Source organism: Vulpes lagopus, chromosome 1 (assembly GCF_018345385.1).
Source record: "Vulpes lagopus strain Blue_001 chromosome 1, ASM1834538v1, whole genome shotgun sequence".
NCBI lineage: Eukaryota > Metazoa > Chordata > Mammalia > Carnivora > Canidae > Vulpes > Vulpes lagopus.
The window spans coordinates 123,675,180-123,696,445 of NC_054824.1; the positions used below are offsets into that span (position 1 = coordinate 123,675,180).

General features: G+C 36.1%; 1 protein-coding gene across 1 annotated transcript in view; it reads left to right on the top strand.

Moving 5' to 3' along the window:
• Window positions 1-17,874, top strand: part of PSMA8 (proteasome 20S subunit alpha 8) — a 37,205-nt gene extending 19,331 nt beyond the window's left edge. Inside the window, exons 3-7 of the mRNA XM_041761684.1 lie at window positions 3,140-3,264; window positions 6,630-6,752; window positions 13,517-13,636; window positions 13,752-13,814; window positions 17,165-17,874. Of these exons, the coding sequence (XP_041617618.1) occupies window positions 3,140-3,264; window positions 6,630-6,752; window positions 13,517-13,636; window positions 13,752-13,814; window positions 17,165-17,257 (524 nt within the window). The 3' untranslated portion in view covers window positions 17,258-17,874. The remainder of the gene's footprint in view (window positions 1-3,139; window positions 3,265-6,629; window positions 6,753-13,516; window positions 13,637-13,751; window positions 13,815-17,164) is intronic.
• The last annotated feature ends 3,392 nt before the right edge of the window (window positions 17,875-21,266 follow it).

Below are 21,266 nucleotides of genomic sequence, written 5' to 3' on the forward strand. Positions count from 1 at the left end.
AAAATACCATGGACTTTCTTCAGAAGGTTGGAACAAATTATCTTAAGATTTGTGTGGAATCAGAAAAGACCCTGAATAGCCAGGGGAATTTTAAAAAAGAAAACCATAGTTGGGGGCATCACAATGCCAGATTTCAGGTTGTACTACAAAGCTGTGCTAATCAAGACAGTATGGTACTGGCACAAAAGCAGACACATAGATCAATGGAACAGAATAGAGAATCCAAAAGTGGACCCTCAACTTTATGGTCAACTAATATTCTGCCCATTTTTAATTAGAATATTCATGTTGGGGGTTTGATTTTGTAATTTTTTATATATTTTATATACAAGCCTTTATCAGATATGCCATTTACAAATATCTTCTCCCATTATGTAGGATGAACAAATATTGGTAAAATGTCTATGCTGCCCAAAGCAATCTACACATTTAATGCAATCCCTTCAAACAAAATACCAACAGCGTTTTTCACAGAGCTAGAACAAACAATCTTAAAACTTTTATGGAACCACAAAAGACCTTGTATAGCCAAAGAAACCTTGAGAAAGAAATGCAGGCATCACAATTCCAGACTTCAAGTAATATTACAAAACAGTATGGTATGGGCACAAAAACAGATACATAGATCAATGCAACAGAAGAGAATACCCAGAAATGAACCCACAACTACATGGTCAATTATCTTCAACAAAGCAGTAAAGAATATCCAATGGGAAAAAGACTGCCTCAAAAAAAAAAGTCTCTTCGACAAATGGTGTTGGGCAAACTGGACAGCAACATGCAGAAAAATGAAACTGGGCCACTTTCTTATACCATACACAAAAATAAATTCAAAATGGATTAAAGACCTAAATGTGAGACCTGAAACCATAAAAACCCTAGAGGAGAACAGAGACGGTAACTTCTTTCTTGATATTCTCCTGAGCTGAGGAAAATAAAAGCAAACATTAATTATTGGGACTTCATCAAAATAAAAAGCTTTTTACACAGTGAAGGAAATAACAAAACTAAAAGGTAACCTACAGAATATGAGATTGCAGTTTTCAATGCTATCTTTAAACTGAAGTTGTTCTGGGGCACCTGGGTGGCTCAGTGGTTGAGCATCTGTCTTTGGCTCTGGTCGTGATCTCAGGGTCCTGGGATTGAGTCCCACATTGGGCTCCCTGTCAGGGTCTGCTCCTCCCTCTGCCTGCTTCTTTCTGTGTGTCTCTCATGAATATATTAATAAAATCCTAAAAAAAATAAATTGAAGTTCTCTTTTTCCTAGCCATTTAGTATAGATTAGTGTAATTGCTATTTCTTATAAACAAATACAATCACATAACTATTACTCATATGGTTTGGCAAATTTATCACTAATTTTTTTCTTGAATTAGTTATGTTACTACTGTTTAAGCATACTTTTATGTTTCTGTAGCTTTGGTTCATATTTACATAGTAAAGAGGAAATAACTTAGAAATATCCTTTCTGATCATATTTTCCAATTGAGTATAGTTTTTAATCCACAGGATAGGTAAAGTTAATCTCTTCCCATTTTTCTCTCCTATAACATTTATTAATAAATTTTTAAACCTTTTTTATAATGTAGACTTCACCCTCTTGGGGCTCAAACTCACAACCCCAAGATCAAGAGCCACATGTTCTACCAACGAGGCCAGCCAGGCCCCCTCATATAACATTTTTTTAAAAAAATAAATGCTTTAAGGAGAACACTCAGTGACCTGTATATGAAAACCCAATTGAGAAATCCCTTTATAAATTTTTTATATTTTTTTTAAGTAAATTCTACACCCAAAGTGGAGCTTGAACTCACCACCCCAAGATCAAAAGTCACATGCTCAACTGACTGAGACAGCCAGGCGCTTCTCTCATACAATGTTTGCAGAGAGCAGAGAATCACTTTTTCTGTAACTATCTGATTCAAATGCACCCTACCGATGAGTGTTAGAGTGATTCTTAGTGGCACATTGTGACAGGTTCTTCATTGTTGACTACCATTATCTTCAGGGACTGACAATTCTTCCAGGTTTGTAGAAACACAATTTGAAATGGTGTGGAAATGGAACACTAGTTTGTGACTGCAAAAGACTGATGATTATGTCAGAAATGCTTGTTACACACGATTTTGTGAATGCATCTTCCTGGCAGTGTGCTATTGAGAGAATGGAAAAAGAAAATGGCCACATAAAGGTCAAATGCCAAAGACCTCTTGAATAGAAATGTTTGCAACCTTTGCACTTAAGGTTTGGGTCAGTTACTTTTATAGAAACATTCTATTTCCTTATGGAGGTTTTGCAAATTCATTACATGATGTTTTGGTATGGCAGAAGGGAGACAGTGTCTTCTTTTTCTTTTTTAACATTCTTGATTTTCAAACCCTTAATCTTAGACAAAAACCTAAGAGAAATCATATGTCACAGTTACATTGAATGCAGTTTGAATTCAACGGATATGTGTTTGATAATGAAGTAATATTGTTTCCACAAGGAGAAATCCAGCTTACTTAATGATTTGGGTAATGAGTAATGAGTATATTGATTTTGGAACCAGGATAAACTATCAGCCTTTGATCAGTCTGCCATTGATACCTTCCCAAAAAATAATTTTAAGAAGATATGATTACATAGATTTTTAGAAAATGTTTAATAAAAACTAATAACCAGCCCAGCTACTGTGACTTAAAACATTTTGATCTTTGGGAAAATTTATTTAACGTTAGTGTTTACCTATTATTCTTTAAAACTATTTTCTTTAGGGACACCCTGGGTGGCTCAGTGGTGAGTGCGCCTGTCTTCGGCCCAGGGCGTGATGATGGAGACCCGGGACAGAGTCCCACATCGGGCTCGCTGCATGGAGCCTGCTTCTCCCCTCTGCCTATGTCTCTGCCTCTCTCTGTGTGTCTCTCATGAATAAATAAAAAATCTTAAAAAAATCAAACTATTTTCTTTAAAAAGTAAATATGAATGCATCAGATTAAGTGTTGAATATCACATGAGTGGTATTATTTTATAAATTATTTATAATGGACATATACTGAAAAAAATGGAAATTACAAGAAAGATTTCATGGTAGCTAAAAACAAAACAAACACTTTTAACCAGGAAAGAGCATTCGTTTTTGTATTACTTACTTTTACAGGACTGACTGCTGATGCTAGAGTAGTAATAAACAGAGTCCGTGTGGAGTGCCAGAGTCATAAGCTTACAGTTGAGGACCCAGTCACTGTAGAATATATAACTCGCTTCATAGCAACCTTAAAGCAGGTAAGCCAATATTTCAACAGATTTCCTCAGGTTCTGCATCATTATGGTTCCTATCATGGGAATGCTACAATAACTCCAGTCATTTGATCTGTTAAATCTACTAAACTCATTATTCCTTCTCACACTTACTTCATACTCACACTCTTATTCCAGTGGACTGATCTGAACATTAGAAATCTCAATCACTATCAATTCTAGGAATTATATTAAAATTAAAAAAAAGCAATCTCATTTAAGATTTCTACACCTCTGTAGATACAGTAATAAAAACTCTTTTTTAAATGTTTACTAGAAAAAAAAATCATAGTTCTTTCACCTACAAACCTAAACACCATTGATCATTGGATATGACTTTTTTTTTAAGATTTATTTATTTATTATTTTAGAGATACAATGGGGAGGGAAGGAAGGAGAGGAAGAAAGAGAATCTTAAGCAGGCTTCACACTCAGCACATAGCCCAACATGGGGCTCAGTCTCACAATCCTGAGATCATGACCTGAGCTGAAATCAAGAGTTCTAACACTCAACCAACTGAACCACCCAGGTGCCCCTGGATATGACTTCTGAGTCCTTATGTAGATACATGGTTTGACATTAAGTATAATCATGATGCATATAAGGATTTGTTCTCTATCATTTTATGTGTCCTTTATGTCAGCATAGTCCTTATGCATACTTACCATTCTTACTAACTATATAAAATACTGTTTCCAGTTCCTCACTGGTAATTATTTAGATTGTTTCCAGTCTTTCCCTTTCTCATTCTCTCATTTAGTACTTTAATAGCATTACTCTATCTTTGTCACAGCTTTTCTCTTTTTTGAATTAAATCATTAAATTAATTTTTAGTATGAGATTACTAGATTAGAGATTTATAATTGGTTTTAAGACTAGTTATACGTAGCTAAATTGCTTGCTAAAAAGATTGAACCAATTTTTATTGTGCAACCAGCAATGCATAAATGTATCCCTGAAGGATCATCAGCCTTGGGTTTTCATTTTTATTTTTCAAGTAAGTATAACATAGTACTATAGCTGTTGTTTTAAATTGTATTTTATAATCAGTAGTGAGGTTGATTTTCTTCCACATGTTGGTTTACTATTTTCATTTCTTCTGGTGTAAACTGTCTTTCCTTTTGACAGGTACTCCTGTGGTTAAGAATGTGCCTCTAGGGAAAAAAAAAAAAAAAAAAAAAAGAATGTGCCTCTAGGAGCCAGAATTTGGGAGTTTTGAATCCTGGCTCTGCTACTTCCCTACTTCCTAGTTAGTGCCGTGAGCATACTAGTTAGCCTGTTTTGTCTTAATTTTCTTATTATAGAATAAACATTACAATTATACCTATGTTGTTGAGTTGCATTATGGATTAAATAATTATTAATTATTTAATATATTATTAAATTATTTAATTTAATACACATAAAGCATTTAGAATATTTCTCTTTTTTTTAATTTGTATTTATTTATGATAGTCACACACACACACACAGAGAGAGAGAGGCAGAGACACAGGCAGAGGGAGAAGCAGGCTCCATGCACTGGGAGCCCGATGTGGGATTCGATCCCGGGTCTCCAGGATCGCGCCCTGGGCCAAAGGCAGGCGCCAAACCGCTGCACCACCCAGGGATCCCCATTTAGAATATTTCTGGCATGGATTTTAACATTAGTCCATGTAGAGATTTATTTTAATAAACTATTCTAGATATTAAAAGTTTTAAATTACATACTTATAGAGTTACCTTATTTTTTTTTTCAATTTAATTTATGTTGCAAGGAAGTCCAACATTTTTATATTACTCTGCTCTTTTTATTTGCTTTCATTTTCTCAGTGGTTAAACAGGTATCCACTGGAGTGCCTACATGGCTCAGTGGGCTTAGCATCCAACTCTTGATCCCACCTCAGGTCTTGATCTCAGGGTCATGAGTTCAAGCCTGATGCTGAGGTCCACACTGTATCCACCAAAAAAGCAACATGTAGAACATTGTGTATACAAGGTTCCCAACCTTGGTTTTTAGTTTTTCTTCTAGTATTATAGAGCCTCCACATAGAACATTTAGTATTCATTGTAAACCTGTAACAGTGTGGTTGCTACTGGGAAGGGGCCTGGGGCTCAGAGACAAAGGAGATCCTTTATGTATACTTTTATACTTTTAAATTACTTTAACCTATGCAAGTACTATTTTTTCATTAAAGAGAAAAAAAACATGATTGATTAAACAAAAGGGTATTTCTTCTGAGGTATATTTTACAAACCATTCCCTTCATACCTCTGTGTAAACTAGGAATATTAGGCAATACAAAAGAATGAAGTCATAAACTCTGTTCTTTAATAGTTTATTTACCTTTGTAGCCCAACTATTTGCATTCCAAATTTGAGATAGCTAATAAAAATACATAATAATAAAATACAAAAATGAAAAAAAGGTCTGAGCTTGAGCTTTCTGTCAGGGCTGCCCTCTGTACAACTTCTAGGGGCACCAGTCTCAGAATTAGTGTGAATTCTACTCTTTGGAGAACTATCCAGGAAGTTCTCGGCACTAAAGTAAAAAAGAAATACAATTGGTTTCCAGTGCCCTGCTGTCTGGGAGGAAAAAACATGCTTTTTCTTCCAGAGAGACAAAGGTTTCCTTGTTCAGGAACTGAAAGAATGTCTTAGTTGGGTTTTATGTAGAGATAACCTGGTATATAGTGAACAGAATATACTTGATAATAATAGTATCAAGTAAGAATATTGATTATAAAAGTAACAATTACAGTGTCTCTCAGAGTAAACCCCCAGAACTTGTTTCCAAAGCACAGCTCATTAAAATCAGCTTTACTAGGAGGAACCAAAATGGTGTGACATACGGTTTTCTGCTATGTTAACAAGATTACAATCCAGTTATGTTATGAAAAAATATATAAAGCAACAAAAAATACTTTTAAGACCATATATAAGCAAACTTACTTTTTATTTTATACACTGTATACATTAATTTCACTAAAATTTCATCATAAATTGAAGTTAGTCCATAAAAAGGAAGAGGATCTTACAACAAGAATTGACAAAGAAGATCATTGCACCAGGAGTACCTTATTTACTATTAAAATTTTTTTAAGATTATTTATTTATTTGGGGGAGACACAGACAGCACAAACTGGGGCGGAGGGAGGCGAGGAAGAGGAAGAAGCAGACTCCCCACTGAGCAGGGAGTGCAACATGGGGCTCCATCCCAGGACCTTGAGATCATGACCTGAGTTGAAGGCTCAACCAACTGAGCCACTGAGGTGCCCCTATTATTAAGATTTCTTAGTTAATAAGTAATAGTGCTGTTCTTTGTATGGCCTCATACTGGAAGTAGTTATAAAAACATCTTATTTTTCAGAGATATACACAAAGCAATGGACGAAGACCTTTTGGCATTTCTGCCTTAATTGTAGGTTTTGATGATGATGGTATCCCAAGATTGTATCAGACTGATCCCTCTGGTACTTACCATGCTTGGAAGGTAAGTCATGAATTTGTTAATATATTTTAGAAGTTGAGTAAATGTATTTACAGTAAATGTTTTATTGCTTTCAGGGACATGAAAAAAGTTATATTGCATTAAAGTACTGATAGTGGTACAAACTTTATGTAATCATTTAGCTAGTCAGCAACTATGATGATTTTTGATGGACAGAGAAACACTTTGGTTCATTAATCACAGGGTCTTTTCCTTACTTTTGAAAAGATGTGACAAACCTAAATATATATAAATGGCCAAATTAGAGATATATCCAATTCCTATTCCTCATTCATTCTTTCAAATAAGTACTGTATCATATGCATATCAAAGCATCCCTCTTTCTGCTTTTAATATAGAATTGAATGAGCATTTAAACCCTATAGTGAGGGACACCTGGGTGGCTCAGCGGCTGAGCACCTGCCTTCAGCCCAGGGCGTGATCCTGGAGTCCCAGAATCCAGTCCCATATCGGGCTCCCTGCATGGAGCCTGCTTCTCTCTCTGCCTATGTCTCTGCCTCCTATTCTCTGTGTCTCTCATGAATAAATAAACAAAATCTTTAAAAAATAAAAAAATAATAAAAGAAATAAACCCCATAGTAAGACATTTAATGCATTCTCTACTCTAGGAGAGTTAGAGTACCCAAACTATGAATCTATGTAGAAGTATATTACAATTGTCTCCATATAATTCCTGGAATATAGTTTGTTTTCTGCATAAATTATTCTTCTTTGAGTACCCAAATACTTTGTTTAATGGTACATTCAAATCTAATAAAAAAACCTAGTGGCAATTTCCAGAAATAAATTTTTATATATTTTCATATATAAAAATAGAAGTACATTATAGAATCTAAATAATTTTTACTTTATTAAAAGTTTAAATACCCAAGCTTTAAATAATTTCATGAAGTGTTTATTTTACTGTTATTAAAAACCAAATAAATTAATGGGAAATATTGCCTTGGTCTTTATGCCTGTATTAACTAAAGGAATTGATCTGTGCTGACCATACTCATACTGTTTTATAAACTAATTAACCAGGTCAGTAAAACAGTAGATTATATTGTTGCCACAAAGATCTGATTATTTTGTTAGCTTCACATCTTCTTTTAAGCTAACTAGACAAACTAGTTGATAATCAGAAACTATGAATTTACCTACTGCAAATACCAGACTTTTTTCTGCCAATTTAAGAAATCTTAAAAAAAAAAAAAAGAAAAGAAAAGAAATCTTTTACATGTACTAGATTTCTTATGCCTCCCAAATCTATACCTTGAACAAAACAAGTTACTACCCTCAGTCTTTCTCTAAATATTTTAAAGTCTGCCATCTTCTGTTTGTATTAATCATTACATCATTACACTTCGTTTCAATATCATAACAACTTCCAAGTTTACATAATTTTCCATTTTAATTTGATTGCTCCTTAGGGTCATTCAGAGAAGCATTTTTGTTTTATTTCAAAGCCAACTAGTTAGGAAAATTATGGAATTTTTTTAATTGTTGGGAATTTTGTTTATCATCTAGGTTTGAAACTATGCTTTGTTGTGGTATCTGAAGGCCATGTGTCATCATTTAACTGATTTCACATATTGTACTTTCTCGTAAGATTTTGGTTGAAATCAAATGCAGCTTTTAAAAAATAACAAAAAAACATTAGAAAACTTTAATTTTACATATTTGGTAAGTGAGACTCAGGAGTTAAGTTGGTTTTTCTTTGTTTTTTAGGTTCACATCATTAGTTAATAAGAAAACTGTCATTAGAACTCAGGGTCTTCTGCTTTATTAGTACAGTGTTCCTTCCATTACATTCTGCTGGGGCCAAATGATTCCCTATGTGTGTTACATAAATTCTGTTATCCAGTCTTAAAAAGTAGAATAAAATCTTGTGGTAGAATTTCTGTTTTGGGGAGACTACATATAGCACTTTAGCTGTGAGATCAGGTGGGTTTTTTTCCCCTTTTCATTCATTTCTATATTTTGTTTTTTACTCTGATTTACTATACCAGTAGCCTGATAAAGTGATATAATGGGCCATTGAGGGCACAGTTATGGTACCATATGGTGACAACACTTTGCAGTGATGTAGTTTTATAAGGTGCACATAGAGGACATGTGAAATGGGTAGTAGAAATAGGAGATTAAAAATATAAACTGTGGCCACATGACCTGTAGCAGAAATGAGAACAGAAACCTCTGATATCAACCGGAATTTTGGTTTGTTGGGGTTCTTTACCTGGTATGTAACACAAACTTTTTTTTTTTTAACATTATGGTCCAGTAATGATCCTGTCTTAATGGATTATAGAGCCTTCCATTAGCTTTTTTCACTTTACATGAGAATACTATGAGAGTTTTAGACATCTCCTTCCTGGTCCCATTATATATCTTGATAATCAGAATAAATCATACCATCTTTTTGATAACCCATTATTTGCCTACTGGTTCAAAGGCATGAGGTGTTCAAAATTGCCAAGTAACAGTCTCAGTTTCTAGTTAGGTGAAATTGTTATATTTCCTAGTAGAACACTGCCTCTTATCCCTTCCCCACCACTCCACCTATTTGGGAAGTAGGACCTTTAATACAATTCAAGAAGCAAAAATTTTATTAATCAGCCATTAGGGGCTTAATGAGACATCTATCCCTTGATTCCTAGATTTGTGGCTATGAAAGAAATTAGTTAATGGTTCCTATTTCAGGGCACATACAGGATCTTGTAGAATAGAAACCTGGCTCCCTAAGATGCTGATGCTATAACTGAATCTTCAGTTGGCTATTCCCTGTTTTTATCAGGCTGGCTTCTGTAGGATTAGAGAACATGATAAGACCAGTGAATCCCATGGGCATAAGTGCTCTCAGTTCCTCCTTGGTCACCAGCAGGGTCTTGTAGGATCCCATGATGGTGAAGAAAGCATTCATCAGGTTCACAGAAGGTGGGACATTTGATATAGGGAAAGGAAAGTCATATCCAGATTAAGTTTCTCTTCCAGTGAGGGCATACAGCTGCCCCTTCCATGACAGAAAAGAATCAGTCCTGTAGTTTTGGCAGTATCCAGATCAGTGGTGAGGGGACACCCTATTTTAAATATTTTTTTTTCTTCTTTACATATTTTTATATTGCAGAAAGTATTTCTTTTTAATGTGGAGTAACAGGTTCTGGAGTTTGGTGTATTACATTAAATTGAACTAATCAAAAACTCTCCTGCTATAACCATGTAGAAAGCTAGAATGATCATTAATATGTTTTTAATGCATAGCTGAACTCACAGAAAAGACAGAAACTCCTAAAGGGCCAGAAATGAAGAAGGAATTGAGTACCAGAGCAGTAAGCATGTGAGTTGATGATATTGCTGTACTTAGGGATGTTATAGTGTAGGATTCTCAAAGATAATTACCATCAAAAGTTACAAAGTAAAATCTATTATCAGTATATAATTTAACAAATATTCAGTATATAAGTATTTGAATTAAATATCAAATATTGTTCTAGGTTCTGGGGATATAGAGGTGACAAAAAATATGTTCAGATGGCACATACATAAGTCCTATGGGGGAAAAAGAACAAGATTGGGAGGATGGAGTGTGATTGGTAGGTAAGGTAGTCAGGGAAAGCACCTTTGAAAAGGTGATATTTGAACAGAAGCCTAAAGAAAGTGAAGAAGCAGCCCAGGTAGTTATTTCTGTGGTATTCCAAACAGAGGAACCAATCAGGGCAAAATTCCAAGGAAGCAATATGTTCCATATCTATGAGATACCAAGATCTATGCAGAGCGTATGACTGTGCTGTGGTGAATCAGAATGATAGTCATGAGGGATCAGTAGCAGATATAGGAGGGAGCTAGATCTTGTAGGGTCTAAAGGCCATAGATAGGACTTGGATATTAAAAGAGAGTGATGTAGAAAGCTACCTGAGGTTTTGGCATATTAGAGTAACATGATCTGACATATATTGTGCAGCAGTGTAGAATCAGGCAAACAAGTTAGAAGGCTGTGCCCAATAATAATCCAGGCAAGACCTGATATAGATCAGGGGTAGTGGACTAGTGGAAGGTAGGGAAGGATCCAGCATCATCTGTGAATAAGGAGAACCTAGAGAGTGGTGTCCTGGATTGTAATTGAAAACAGTATTCTGAGAAGAGCTGATCAGCTGACCAGAGCCATTGATGGGTCAGATAAAAAAGTGAAATGATTGGCTCTGGCAATGAGCAGGTCATGGGTGACCTCGACAAGAACACCTCATAGTGATGAGAGCCTGATTGGAGTGGATTTAAAAGAGATAAGAAAGATCAAGAATCATCCATACTTTCTGTATAAGACCACATAAAGAAGAACTATTGTATTACTCATCAGCTAAGAAATTCCGAAAGTAAGTAAAGTATTCCTGCCAAAATTATCTTCTTTATCAATTTTTATTCTTTTTAAAAAGATTTTTATTTATTTGATAGAAAGAGCACAAGTGGGGGGAGGGGCAGAGGGAGAAGTTGGCTCCCCACTAAGCAAGGAGCCCTACACTGGGTGATCCCAGGACCCTGAGATCATGACCTGAGCCAAAGGCAGACACTTAACTGATTGAGCCATTCCAGTGCCCCATCGATTTTTGTTCTGTATATCTTTAAGATATGCAAAGATTTATCTGTGAGGTATTGTTTTGGCTCTTAACCACAGAGATATGATGATTCTTAACACATAAAGATTTATTTCTCTCATGTAATAAGTTTGAAGACAGATGGTTGCTGCTTTTTGTCTCTTTTATTTTTTATTTTTTATTTTATTTTATTTTTTTTGTCTCTTTTATTATCTTAGTCTTTGCCCATGCTCTCTCATGTGGCTACCAGATCTCTAGCCAGCCTGTCTGCATTCCAGGCAGCAAAAGTTTTTACAGTTCCACCCATTTATTTCTACTTATATATTCCTATTAACTGACGCTAGGAAATGACACTTTTCAGCAGGCACACTGCCCAGAGTTCTGTCACAAAGGAAGAATGGATTTGGGGGTTGACTGCTAATAATCTTTGCCATAGAAAATTATCATTAATCATTATAGGTAGGCAGAAAAAAAATTGCAAAACTAACAGTCTGTTGAAGTGGGCTAGGGTGGGTGATAGACTTGGAAGAAGGGTGGGGATATAAGTATGGCAAGAATAAGATTTTAGGGAACCAGCCAAGTAAGTAAGAATTAGAGAATTTTACATCACCATTTAGAAGAATTAGGAAGGTCACCAGGAATTTATAAAGTAACCTTCTGAGGGCTCAGTGAGATTTCTGGATAAACTCCTATCTTATAGTCTTTGATCTTAGCGAAATTTCAAGGCCACAAAATTTATTTTAAAATTTCACAGGTGTTTTTTTTAATCCTTTGAAATATAAAGGAATATAAAAAATTCTGTGAAGTAAAAATAATCTTCTAACCAGAACAATATACTGTCATGCAGTACAAAAGGTATGCTTTCATGCTCTCTTTTGAAATCTCTTTCCTATAATCATAATACTAACCATAGCTAGTTAGAACTGAGACATTCGCTCATTCAGTCCTGGGATCCTTCAGTGAAAGCATGAGCCTTTCCGCTGGTTCTTTCCTCTCTCTACACTCATTATAGCAAAGGGGCATGTGGCAGCATAGTTTATAGACTTCAGAGCTTGGAATGTCAATTCAGACTACTTGGTTTCAAAGCTCAGCTCTTCTATTTATCCCATCTGTGATCTTAGGCAATATTATTCAGGCCACTGGTTCACAAATAGGGGTGATTTTCTACCCTCTAAGAGACACTTGGCAATATCTAGAGACATGTTTGGTTGTCTGTCACAACTGGGGTGGAGATGCTACTGGCATCTAATGGATAGAGGCTGCTAAACATCCTATAGTGTACCGGGGAGCCCCCCCACAGCAAAAAATCATTCAGCTAAAATGTTAATAGCACTGAAGTTGAGATAGCTTGTTTTAACCTTTTCAAGCCCCCATTTCTTCATTCATGAACTGGGCTTAGTAATAGTAACTATTGTTTTTGTGCTGGCTAAAGGAAATAATTTAATTGTTTAGCATTGGCTAACGGAAATAATCCATGTAAAATGCTTAGCATAGTGCATGGCACATAAGTGCTCTATTAATAAGAATTACTTTATCATCATCATTATCATCACTAATACTTGCCTACATATTTAGACTAAATTAAAAAAAAATGTCTATACTACCTGTGGCTATGCAGCCCGGAAAATCATGTGCCTCTTTCCTTCATCTGATGAAAATTTCTAAAGAACAAAGAAAAATGAGGAAGAGAACAGAAGAATCTTTACTCACTTATAGAATCAAAGATAATGAATCAGTAATTAGATGACCATTTTTTTCCAAGTTCTAAGAACACAGTCCTTATTCATGTAAACAGTTTTGTTCTTTGGGTCAATGTCCTTTTTTTCCTCTTTTCTTTCCTCCTTTTTTACTACATTGCAAAGTCATACCTCCTCTCCTCTGTATATATTTTGAATTTCAACTATTTCAGTCTTCCTTGGTTATCAAGGACTTGAGAGCCATTAAAGTAGTAGAAGGCATTAACCAGGACAAGGTATTGGTATGTTTGAAGATGAGTCATGCAATCATGACTATGTTATTCACATAGAAACAAAATGAGCTGCTGAAATGTTTCCTAAGTTTTCAAAAACTATAATTTTCATTTGGTAAGAAATATCTCAGTAAACTCTGAAATTCACTGAGTGACCATAAATTCATTTGTATTGCAATGATATTAATAATTACCTTGTATTTTTCAAGGCAAATGCAATAGGCCGAAGTGCTAAAACAGTCCGAGAATTTCTAGAAAAAAATTACACAGAAGATGCTATAGCAAACGACAATGAGGCTATCAAATTAGCAATAAGAGCTTTGCTAGAAGTAAGTGATCTAATAAAACATACTCAGAAAAACAAGTGTTTTTTTTCTTATCTATTTCCTTACTAAAAATAAAATGTGCTGAAGTAATTTTAATATTGTGCTTGTTCTATATTAGGTTGTCCAGTCTGGTGGAAAAAACATTGAACTTGCTATAATAAGAAGAAACCAGCCTTTGAAAGTAAGTCATTAACCAAAGAGAAAAAAAAAAAAACATCTGTAGCATAAAATAATTGGATAACAGTTGAATCTTGTCAAAATGTTGACACCTGTGAATCTTCATTAAAAGCCTGAAACATCCATTAGCATCCACTGACACTATGATGACATCTGTTTTGTTTCTGTAGGCTAACGTCCACTAATTTGTATGTGCTTGTGCAAGCAGTTACCTATCCTTGGTCCTTTGTGAAGACTTAGAGGAGCTGAAATCTATATGTAGGCTTACCCCATTTAGAATATATTCTTGTAAGTAAGAACCCCTACTGAGTAGTCATATTGGGATTGGTATAATATATTGTCTTTGGAGATTTATTCCCAGCCCCATATACAAGCCTACCTTAGAGATACTGAGGATTCAGTTCCAAAACTGTTATTAAGCCGATACTGCAATAAAGCAAGTCAAATGAATTTTTTGGTTTCCCAATGCATATAAAAGCTATATTTACACAATGCTGTAGTCTCTTAAGTGTGCATTAGTCTAAAAACAAATACATATCTTAATTTAAAAATACAATGCTAAAAAATGCTAGCTAGCATTTGAGCTGTCAGTGAGTCATAATTACCAATCACAGATCACCACAACAGATATAATAGTAATGAAAAAATTTGAAATATTGCAAGAATTACCAAAATGTGACACAGATACAAAGTGAGCAAATGCTCTTGGAAAAAGGGTGCAAAATAAGCTTGCTTGATGTAGGGTTGCCACAGACTTTCAATTTGTAGAAAACGCAGGTTGGTAGAGCATACAACTCTTTCTTTTTTTTTTTTAAGATTTTATTTATTCATGAGAGACAGAGAGAGAGGCAAAGGCACAGGCAGAGGGACAAGCAGGCTCCATGCAGGGAGCCCGACGTGGGACTCGATCCCAGGTTTCCAGGATCACGCCCTGGGCTGAAGGCTAAGGCCAAAGCACTAAACCGCTGAGCCACCCAGGGATTCTCTAAAGCATGCAACTCTTGATCTCAGGATAGTGAGCTCAAGCCCTATGTTGGGCATAAAACTTACTTAAAAAAAATAATAAAACCCCATCAATTTATTAAAAATGCAGTATCTGCAAAGCACAATTAAAACAATGTATTCCTGTAGAGAGCCATTACCATCCTTATCTTTTTAGATATTCTGAAATGAAGATATGCTTCCAGCCAGTGTCATTCAGCTATCATTTGTATAATTGTTGGGCCTCCAGGCTTCTTACATAGTATTATCCTTCATTATGTCAAAAAGCCTCCATCCCTTGATTGGCTACTAGTTTTTATCTATGTTCTCTTCTTTTCACTTAAAAGTGCCTTGATGGGATCCCTGGGTGGCGCAGCGGTTTGGCGCCTGCCTTTGGCCCAGGGCGCGATCCTGGAGACCCGGGATCGAATCCCACATCGGGCTCCCGGTGCATGGAGCCTGCTTCTCCCTCCGCCTGTGTCTCTGCCTCTCTCTCTCTCTCTCTGTGACTATCATAAATAAAAAAAATTAAAAAAAAAAAAAAAGTGCCTTGAGCCTCTGTAAGACTTAAATTTTAATACCTAATGTAATAACCTTTCTGTATTTCTTTGTGGCAAGACTAGCATTATTTTTTGTATACTTTTTGGTAGCATTATGGGTTAAAACTGCTGAATCACAAAGTAAATCGTCCAGAGTACTGTGATAGAGGACTCATTGGCTAAAGATCATTTGAAACGTGGTTCACTGTTGTTCCTTAGGTAGAACTGTACGTGGTATATTTTGCCAAATCTCTGAGCTTGTAAAAAGCACTTAAAGCATGGGAAGCTATATGAAAAGTATACTAAAAATATTATTTTAGGGGTCTCTGGGTGGCTCAGTCGGTTAAGCGTCTGCCTTCAGCTCAGGTCAGGGTCCTAAGATTGAGTCCCACATAGGGCTCCCTGCTCAGCAGGGAGCCTGCTCCTCCCTCTCCCCTTGCTCTTCCCTCCTGCTTATGCTCTCTCCCCCTCTCTCTGGCAAATAAATAAATAAAATCTTATTTAAAAAGTATTATTTTGGGCAGCCTGGGTGGCTCAGCGGTTTAGTGCTGCCTTCAGCCCAGGGTGTGATCCTGGAGACCCGGAATCGAGTCCCACATTGGGCTCCCTGCATGGAGCCTGCTTCTCCCTCTGCCTGTGTCTCTGCCTTTCTCTCTCTCTGTGACTCTCATGAATAAATAAATAAAATCTTAAAAAAATAAATAAAAAATAAAAAGTATTATTTTACATATACCTTTGTTTTGAAGGAAATATTTCAAGAGGAAATAATATTAAAATCAGTGTTGGATGGAGCAGTAGGGTTTTTGTTTTTTGAGTTGTTACATTGTTTTAACATCACATTCCCACTTTTGACTAGTCAACTAGTAGATGGGGATATGGGGAGTTAGAAAAATGGGGAGTGGAGTGTAGGTTCTGCCCCTGCATGGCGCCACAAAAATAATCGTGGTGCTGAGCACAGCATGTGGAGAGAACTGGGCTGTGTTGTCACCCCTGCTGTTAAGGGTCTCAGGATAGATATGCCAACACCACAAAGACACAAAACCACCGAGGCCAGGGTCACCTTTCCAGCTCCATCATATACACATATAATATATACCCACATGAATATACACACCCAGTCATGCATATATTTCTTACTAATGTGCGGTAGGATGGTATGTGCACTGGCAGCAAAGTTAGACCGCCCACCCACATGCTATTTCAGGATACGCTGTGTGGCAAATAGGGTATATGCTTTGGAATTGGATAGACTTAGGTTTAAATTTAGAGTTAGACCTAAGTTCCAGCAAATTGATGTTTAATAGTATATCCTTGAGCAAGTTGCTCCCATCTTTAATTTTAAATATAATAAAATTGATTTATATAAAATAAAATATATTTTTGCTTTATATTTAAGGAGTTGTAAACAAAGCAGTGTAAGTCATCTTTTCACTACCTCTGTAGCTATTCTAATGGCTGATAAAATAGGCAAAACCCTATCAGAATCACACAATTGGATAGAGAGGGGAGTTAAATAATGAGTTACTTACTCATAAATAGAATAAGCCTGCATTAAAATGTTTCAGAGTTATATGCATATATAGGATATGTAATGCAATATAACACTTTGCCCTGCTTTCTTAGCACAATGATCGTGGAAATATCAGAATTCAGATTTTGTACATATTTGTTATAAGTATTTTGCTTATATATATATTCATATTTTTGAAGATATAAAATTAAAATTTAAATAGAAAATATAAATGTATAAGATATAATTGGTTCCTCCATATTGGAACTATTTAGAAATTACTGCTATAATTGAAATTTGCTTTTTAAAATATTTTCTTTTCAGATGTTTAGTGCCAAAGAAATTGAATTACAAGTAACAGAAATAGAAAAAGAAAAGGAAGAAGCAGAGAAGAAAAAGTCCAAAAAGACCACCTAATTTTTAGGATGAACATTAGGAACCTAAAATGTTTAATTGTACTCCTTGGAATTACTTAGTGAAGTTTTAAAGAAAGTAAGTTGGTTTGTGGCATTACATTTAGTAGTTATGTGTTGTCTTGAGAATGCCACATTTCTGGCTGTCTTCAGTAGGCTACATAGACAAACATATCTTAGTATGAAGATCTTTGGAAACAAATTTTATTAATTGTTGAAGGCAGTCACAATTCCATACAAGCCTGAGACTATACTTAATAACTTGTCCAGTGTGTTACTTTTCTTCATCTGTACAAATTTAAGAAAAAAACCTTAATTTTAAAAAATTAATAATTTGTTAAAAGTATTTTTTAATAAAAATTAATTTGTTGATGTTTGGGTATTGAGTATCAGGTAAAGAGATAGCTAGTGCAAAATAAACTGAATACTGAGTTGTACTTCTAGATAAATGATAAAAATACCCTTGTATTGAATTACCAAAATTTTGTCAGAGCCTTCTTTTTGAAACATATTATTTTTGTCATTTCATAAGTTGCAGTATGTTATTTTTTCATGGAACAAATTTAAAGACCTAATCTAAATAGGCAGTTAAAGTGTGGTGGGGTACCTGGGTAGCTCAGTGGTTGAGCATCTGCCTTTGGTCATGATCCAGGGGTCTTGGGATCCAGTCCTGCATTAGGCTCCCTGTGGGGAGCCTGCTTCTTCCTCTGCCTATGTCTCTGCCTCTCTCTGTGTCTTTCATGAATAAACAAAATCTTTGAAAAATAAAAAAATAAAGTGTAGTTAAGAGCTTTTAAGGGCATCCAAATAGGGTACTCTATATATTGGAAAACAAGAGAAATGAACACATGTAATTCTTACTTTCAATTTTTATTTTATCTTTTTTTTTTTAAGATTTATTTATTCATAAGAGACACAGAGAGAGAGACAGAGACAGAGACACAGGCAGAGGGAGAAGCAGGCTCCCCACCAGGAGTCTGATGCGGGACTCGATTCCGGGTCTGCAGGATCAGGCACTGGGCTGAAGGCGGTGCTAAACCGCTGAGCCACCTGGGCTGCCCTCATCTTAAAGAGTGTACAGTGTGTTAGGTTTGTTACCTGTTCCATGGCTGTCTGAGTGCTTACTATGTGCTTGGCACTGAGCTAGGCTTATTGGGAGTAATAAAATAAATATAAAAAGTGATCCCTGTCCACATTGAGGGTCCACAAAAATATGCTTAGTGCCTGTAATGAGGTTATATTTTTAAGACAAAAGATATTAGTAGGCATAAAAACAAAAGCCTGTATATCTTACTATTTGAGAACTCTGTCTTTTTTCTCTTTTTTTAATGTTTTTTGAAAACAAGGAAGAGAGAGGTTGAGTTTTTACAGGGGCATGAAAAGCTCAGGGTATTTAGTAAAGAAAAAAATCAGTTTGGATAAACAGCTCTCAAGAAGATCTAAGCCATTGGTGGTTGTAGTGCTCTGAAGCAAGGGGACAGTAAAGAGCAGAGTCAGAATTTTAAGAGATACAAACACCTTAACAAGGCCACCCTGCTGGTATTCATCTTGTGCCAAATTCCTGTGGCCTGCTGCTGGTACATTTCACTTCCTCAGACAGAAAGACTGCAGGGCATTCTCTGGGGCAAGAGGTACAATCTGTATTCCATTCTGACTTATGCCCTGACTGCCTTTCTAGTTTCATTAGAACCATGAAATTTTGTGGCTCCCTATACCCTTCCTCTTGTTTTGTTTTGGTATACTATGGTTCTTGACTTTGAGTCATACTATACCCTTCCTCTTTAAAACTTAAAATTAGGGGTGCGTAGGTGGCTCAGTTGGTTAGGCAGCTGCCTTGGGCTCAGGTCTTGATCTCAGGGTCCTGGGTGAACCTTCATCAGGCTTCCTGCTCTGCAGGGAGTCTGCTTCTCTCTCTCCCTTTGCCCTTTCCCCTCCCCCTGCTCATGTAGTCTCTCGCTTGCTCTCTCAAATTAATTAATTAATTAAATAGAATTTAAAAAAATAAAATAAAACTTAGAATCAAAAACAAATACTGTTTCATATCATTTCCTGGCCCCTTTTAACTTTCCAGTAGCAAAGGTGCTTCCTACGCAGAAGGCTTGCTAACCAAAATTTTTTCACTTTGGAAAAAGAACCCCACAACTTTGATAATCAATGATCAGCTCCTACTGAAGGTTTCTCTTTCAACACACAGCATACCCCACATACAATATAAAGGCAGGGTGTCTAAAATACTCTGCTAATACTGCAGTGAGCCCACTGTGAATCCTTGATAGTCTTGATACAATATTTGACAATAAATATTTGACAAATACTGGGTGTTTTAAGTGGCAGACACTGCTAGGGATATAGTGGTAAAGAGACTCTGATTTGTCTTCATTACTGTGTAGTGAAAAGGTGTGTATTAAACAAATAATTATAATTACAAGGGGGATGAATGTTCTTTTTTTTTTTTTTAAGGGGGATGAATGTTCTGAAGTTCTGGGTTTCTGTTTTCATTACTCAACTAGAAGTTCTTCAGGAGGCAGGGCTGGGATTTACCTCTCTTTCATCTCTGTTTCTTCTTTTTTTTTTTAATGTGTGTCTTTCCCATCACACTGTAAGCTTCTTCTTCTTTTTTTTTTTTTTTAATATTTTATCTATTTATTCATGAGAGAGAGAGAGAAAGAGAGAGAGAGGCAGAGACACAGGCAGAGGGAGAAGCAGGCTCCATGCCGGGAGCCCGACGTGGGACTCCAGGATCATGCCCTGGGCCAAAGGCAGGCGCTAAACCACTGAGCCACCCAGGGATCCCCCAGCTGCCCTCATTTAATTCTCTTAATAACTATCATGAGACGCATATAATTGATGTCCATAGTGCTGATGCTTATAGTGCTTTGCTACCACAACTGTCCATCAGAATGGACACATTTTCCCATATCCCCCCGCCCCCAAGCTGTTTCATGACAGAACTTGTATATCTATCTCATTGGCTTTATTCTTCCTGTAACAGGCATGAGGGTCTGATTATTTTTGGCTCATTTGCTTTATTTTACTTTGGATACCTAAGTATAATTTTGACCAGGTTTTGCTGATCTGCCTAATGCAATTTTTTGTTTAATGTGAAGCTTTAGCCAAAATGTACTCCAACATGTTTGCTATTTAAAAATGTCATCTTTATTTCTTTTATTGAGAGAAAGTTCCTTTATACACAAGCACCTTGTGTTTTTTGTTTTTTCTTTTTTGCCTCATATCCTTAAGGTGAGATAATCACAAGCATTTGGTTTTAGGAATCAGCTAAGCAACTTCACTTTACATCACTGGGTTGTGGTTAACTAGATAGTCTGAGAAATCTCTCAACTACGGACATAGAAATACATGATGAAATCTAATGCTGGATGAAACATCCTTTTAAATGCATAGCTGAGCTCACAAGGGAAATCCCTAGAGGCCAAAATCAGAAAGGGATCTGAAAATCAGAGAAGGCAATTTGATAGATGCTGGTGCTGCCCTGTTCGTATTGGTATATGGAATAAAAGCAGACTAAGAATCAGGCAACAGAGCACCTAGGAACACATCTACCCATACTGGGGTACTTGGTTTATAGCAGTTAGTATTGCATATCAGTGGGTAAGGTATGAATTCTTCAATAAATGGCAACAGGACAACTGGTTACCCACTTGAAAAGAAAACTGGATCTACTTCATTCTAATAAAATCAATTCTAGAGGAATTAAAGACCTAAACATAAAACATAAAACTTTTAGAAGACAACACAGGAAAGTATCTTTAAGACCTTGGTGGTATAAGGATAGAATTTCTAAACAAAATACAAAAGTGCTAACACTTAAGGAAAAGATTGATAATTCAGCCACCTGAAAATGTAGCCTCTCCAAACCAAAAGATAAAGAAGGTGAAAAGATAGGCCAAAAATGAGAAAAGAGGGCAGCCCCGGTGGCTCAGCGGTTTAGCGCCTTCGGCCTGGGGTGGGATCCTGGAGTCCCGGGCTCGGGTCCCATGTCGGGCTCCCTGCGT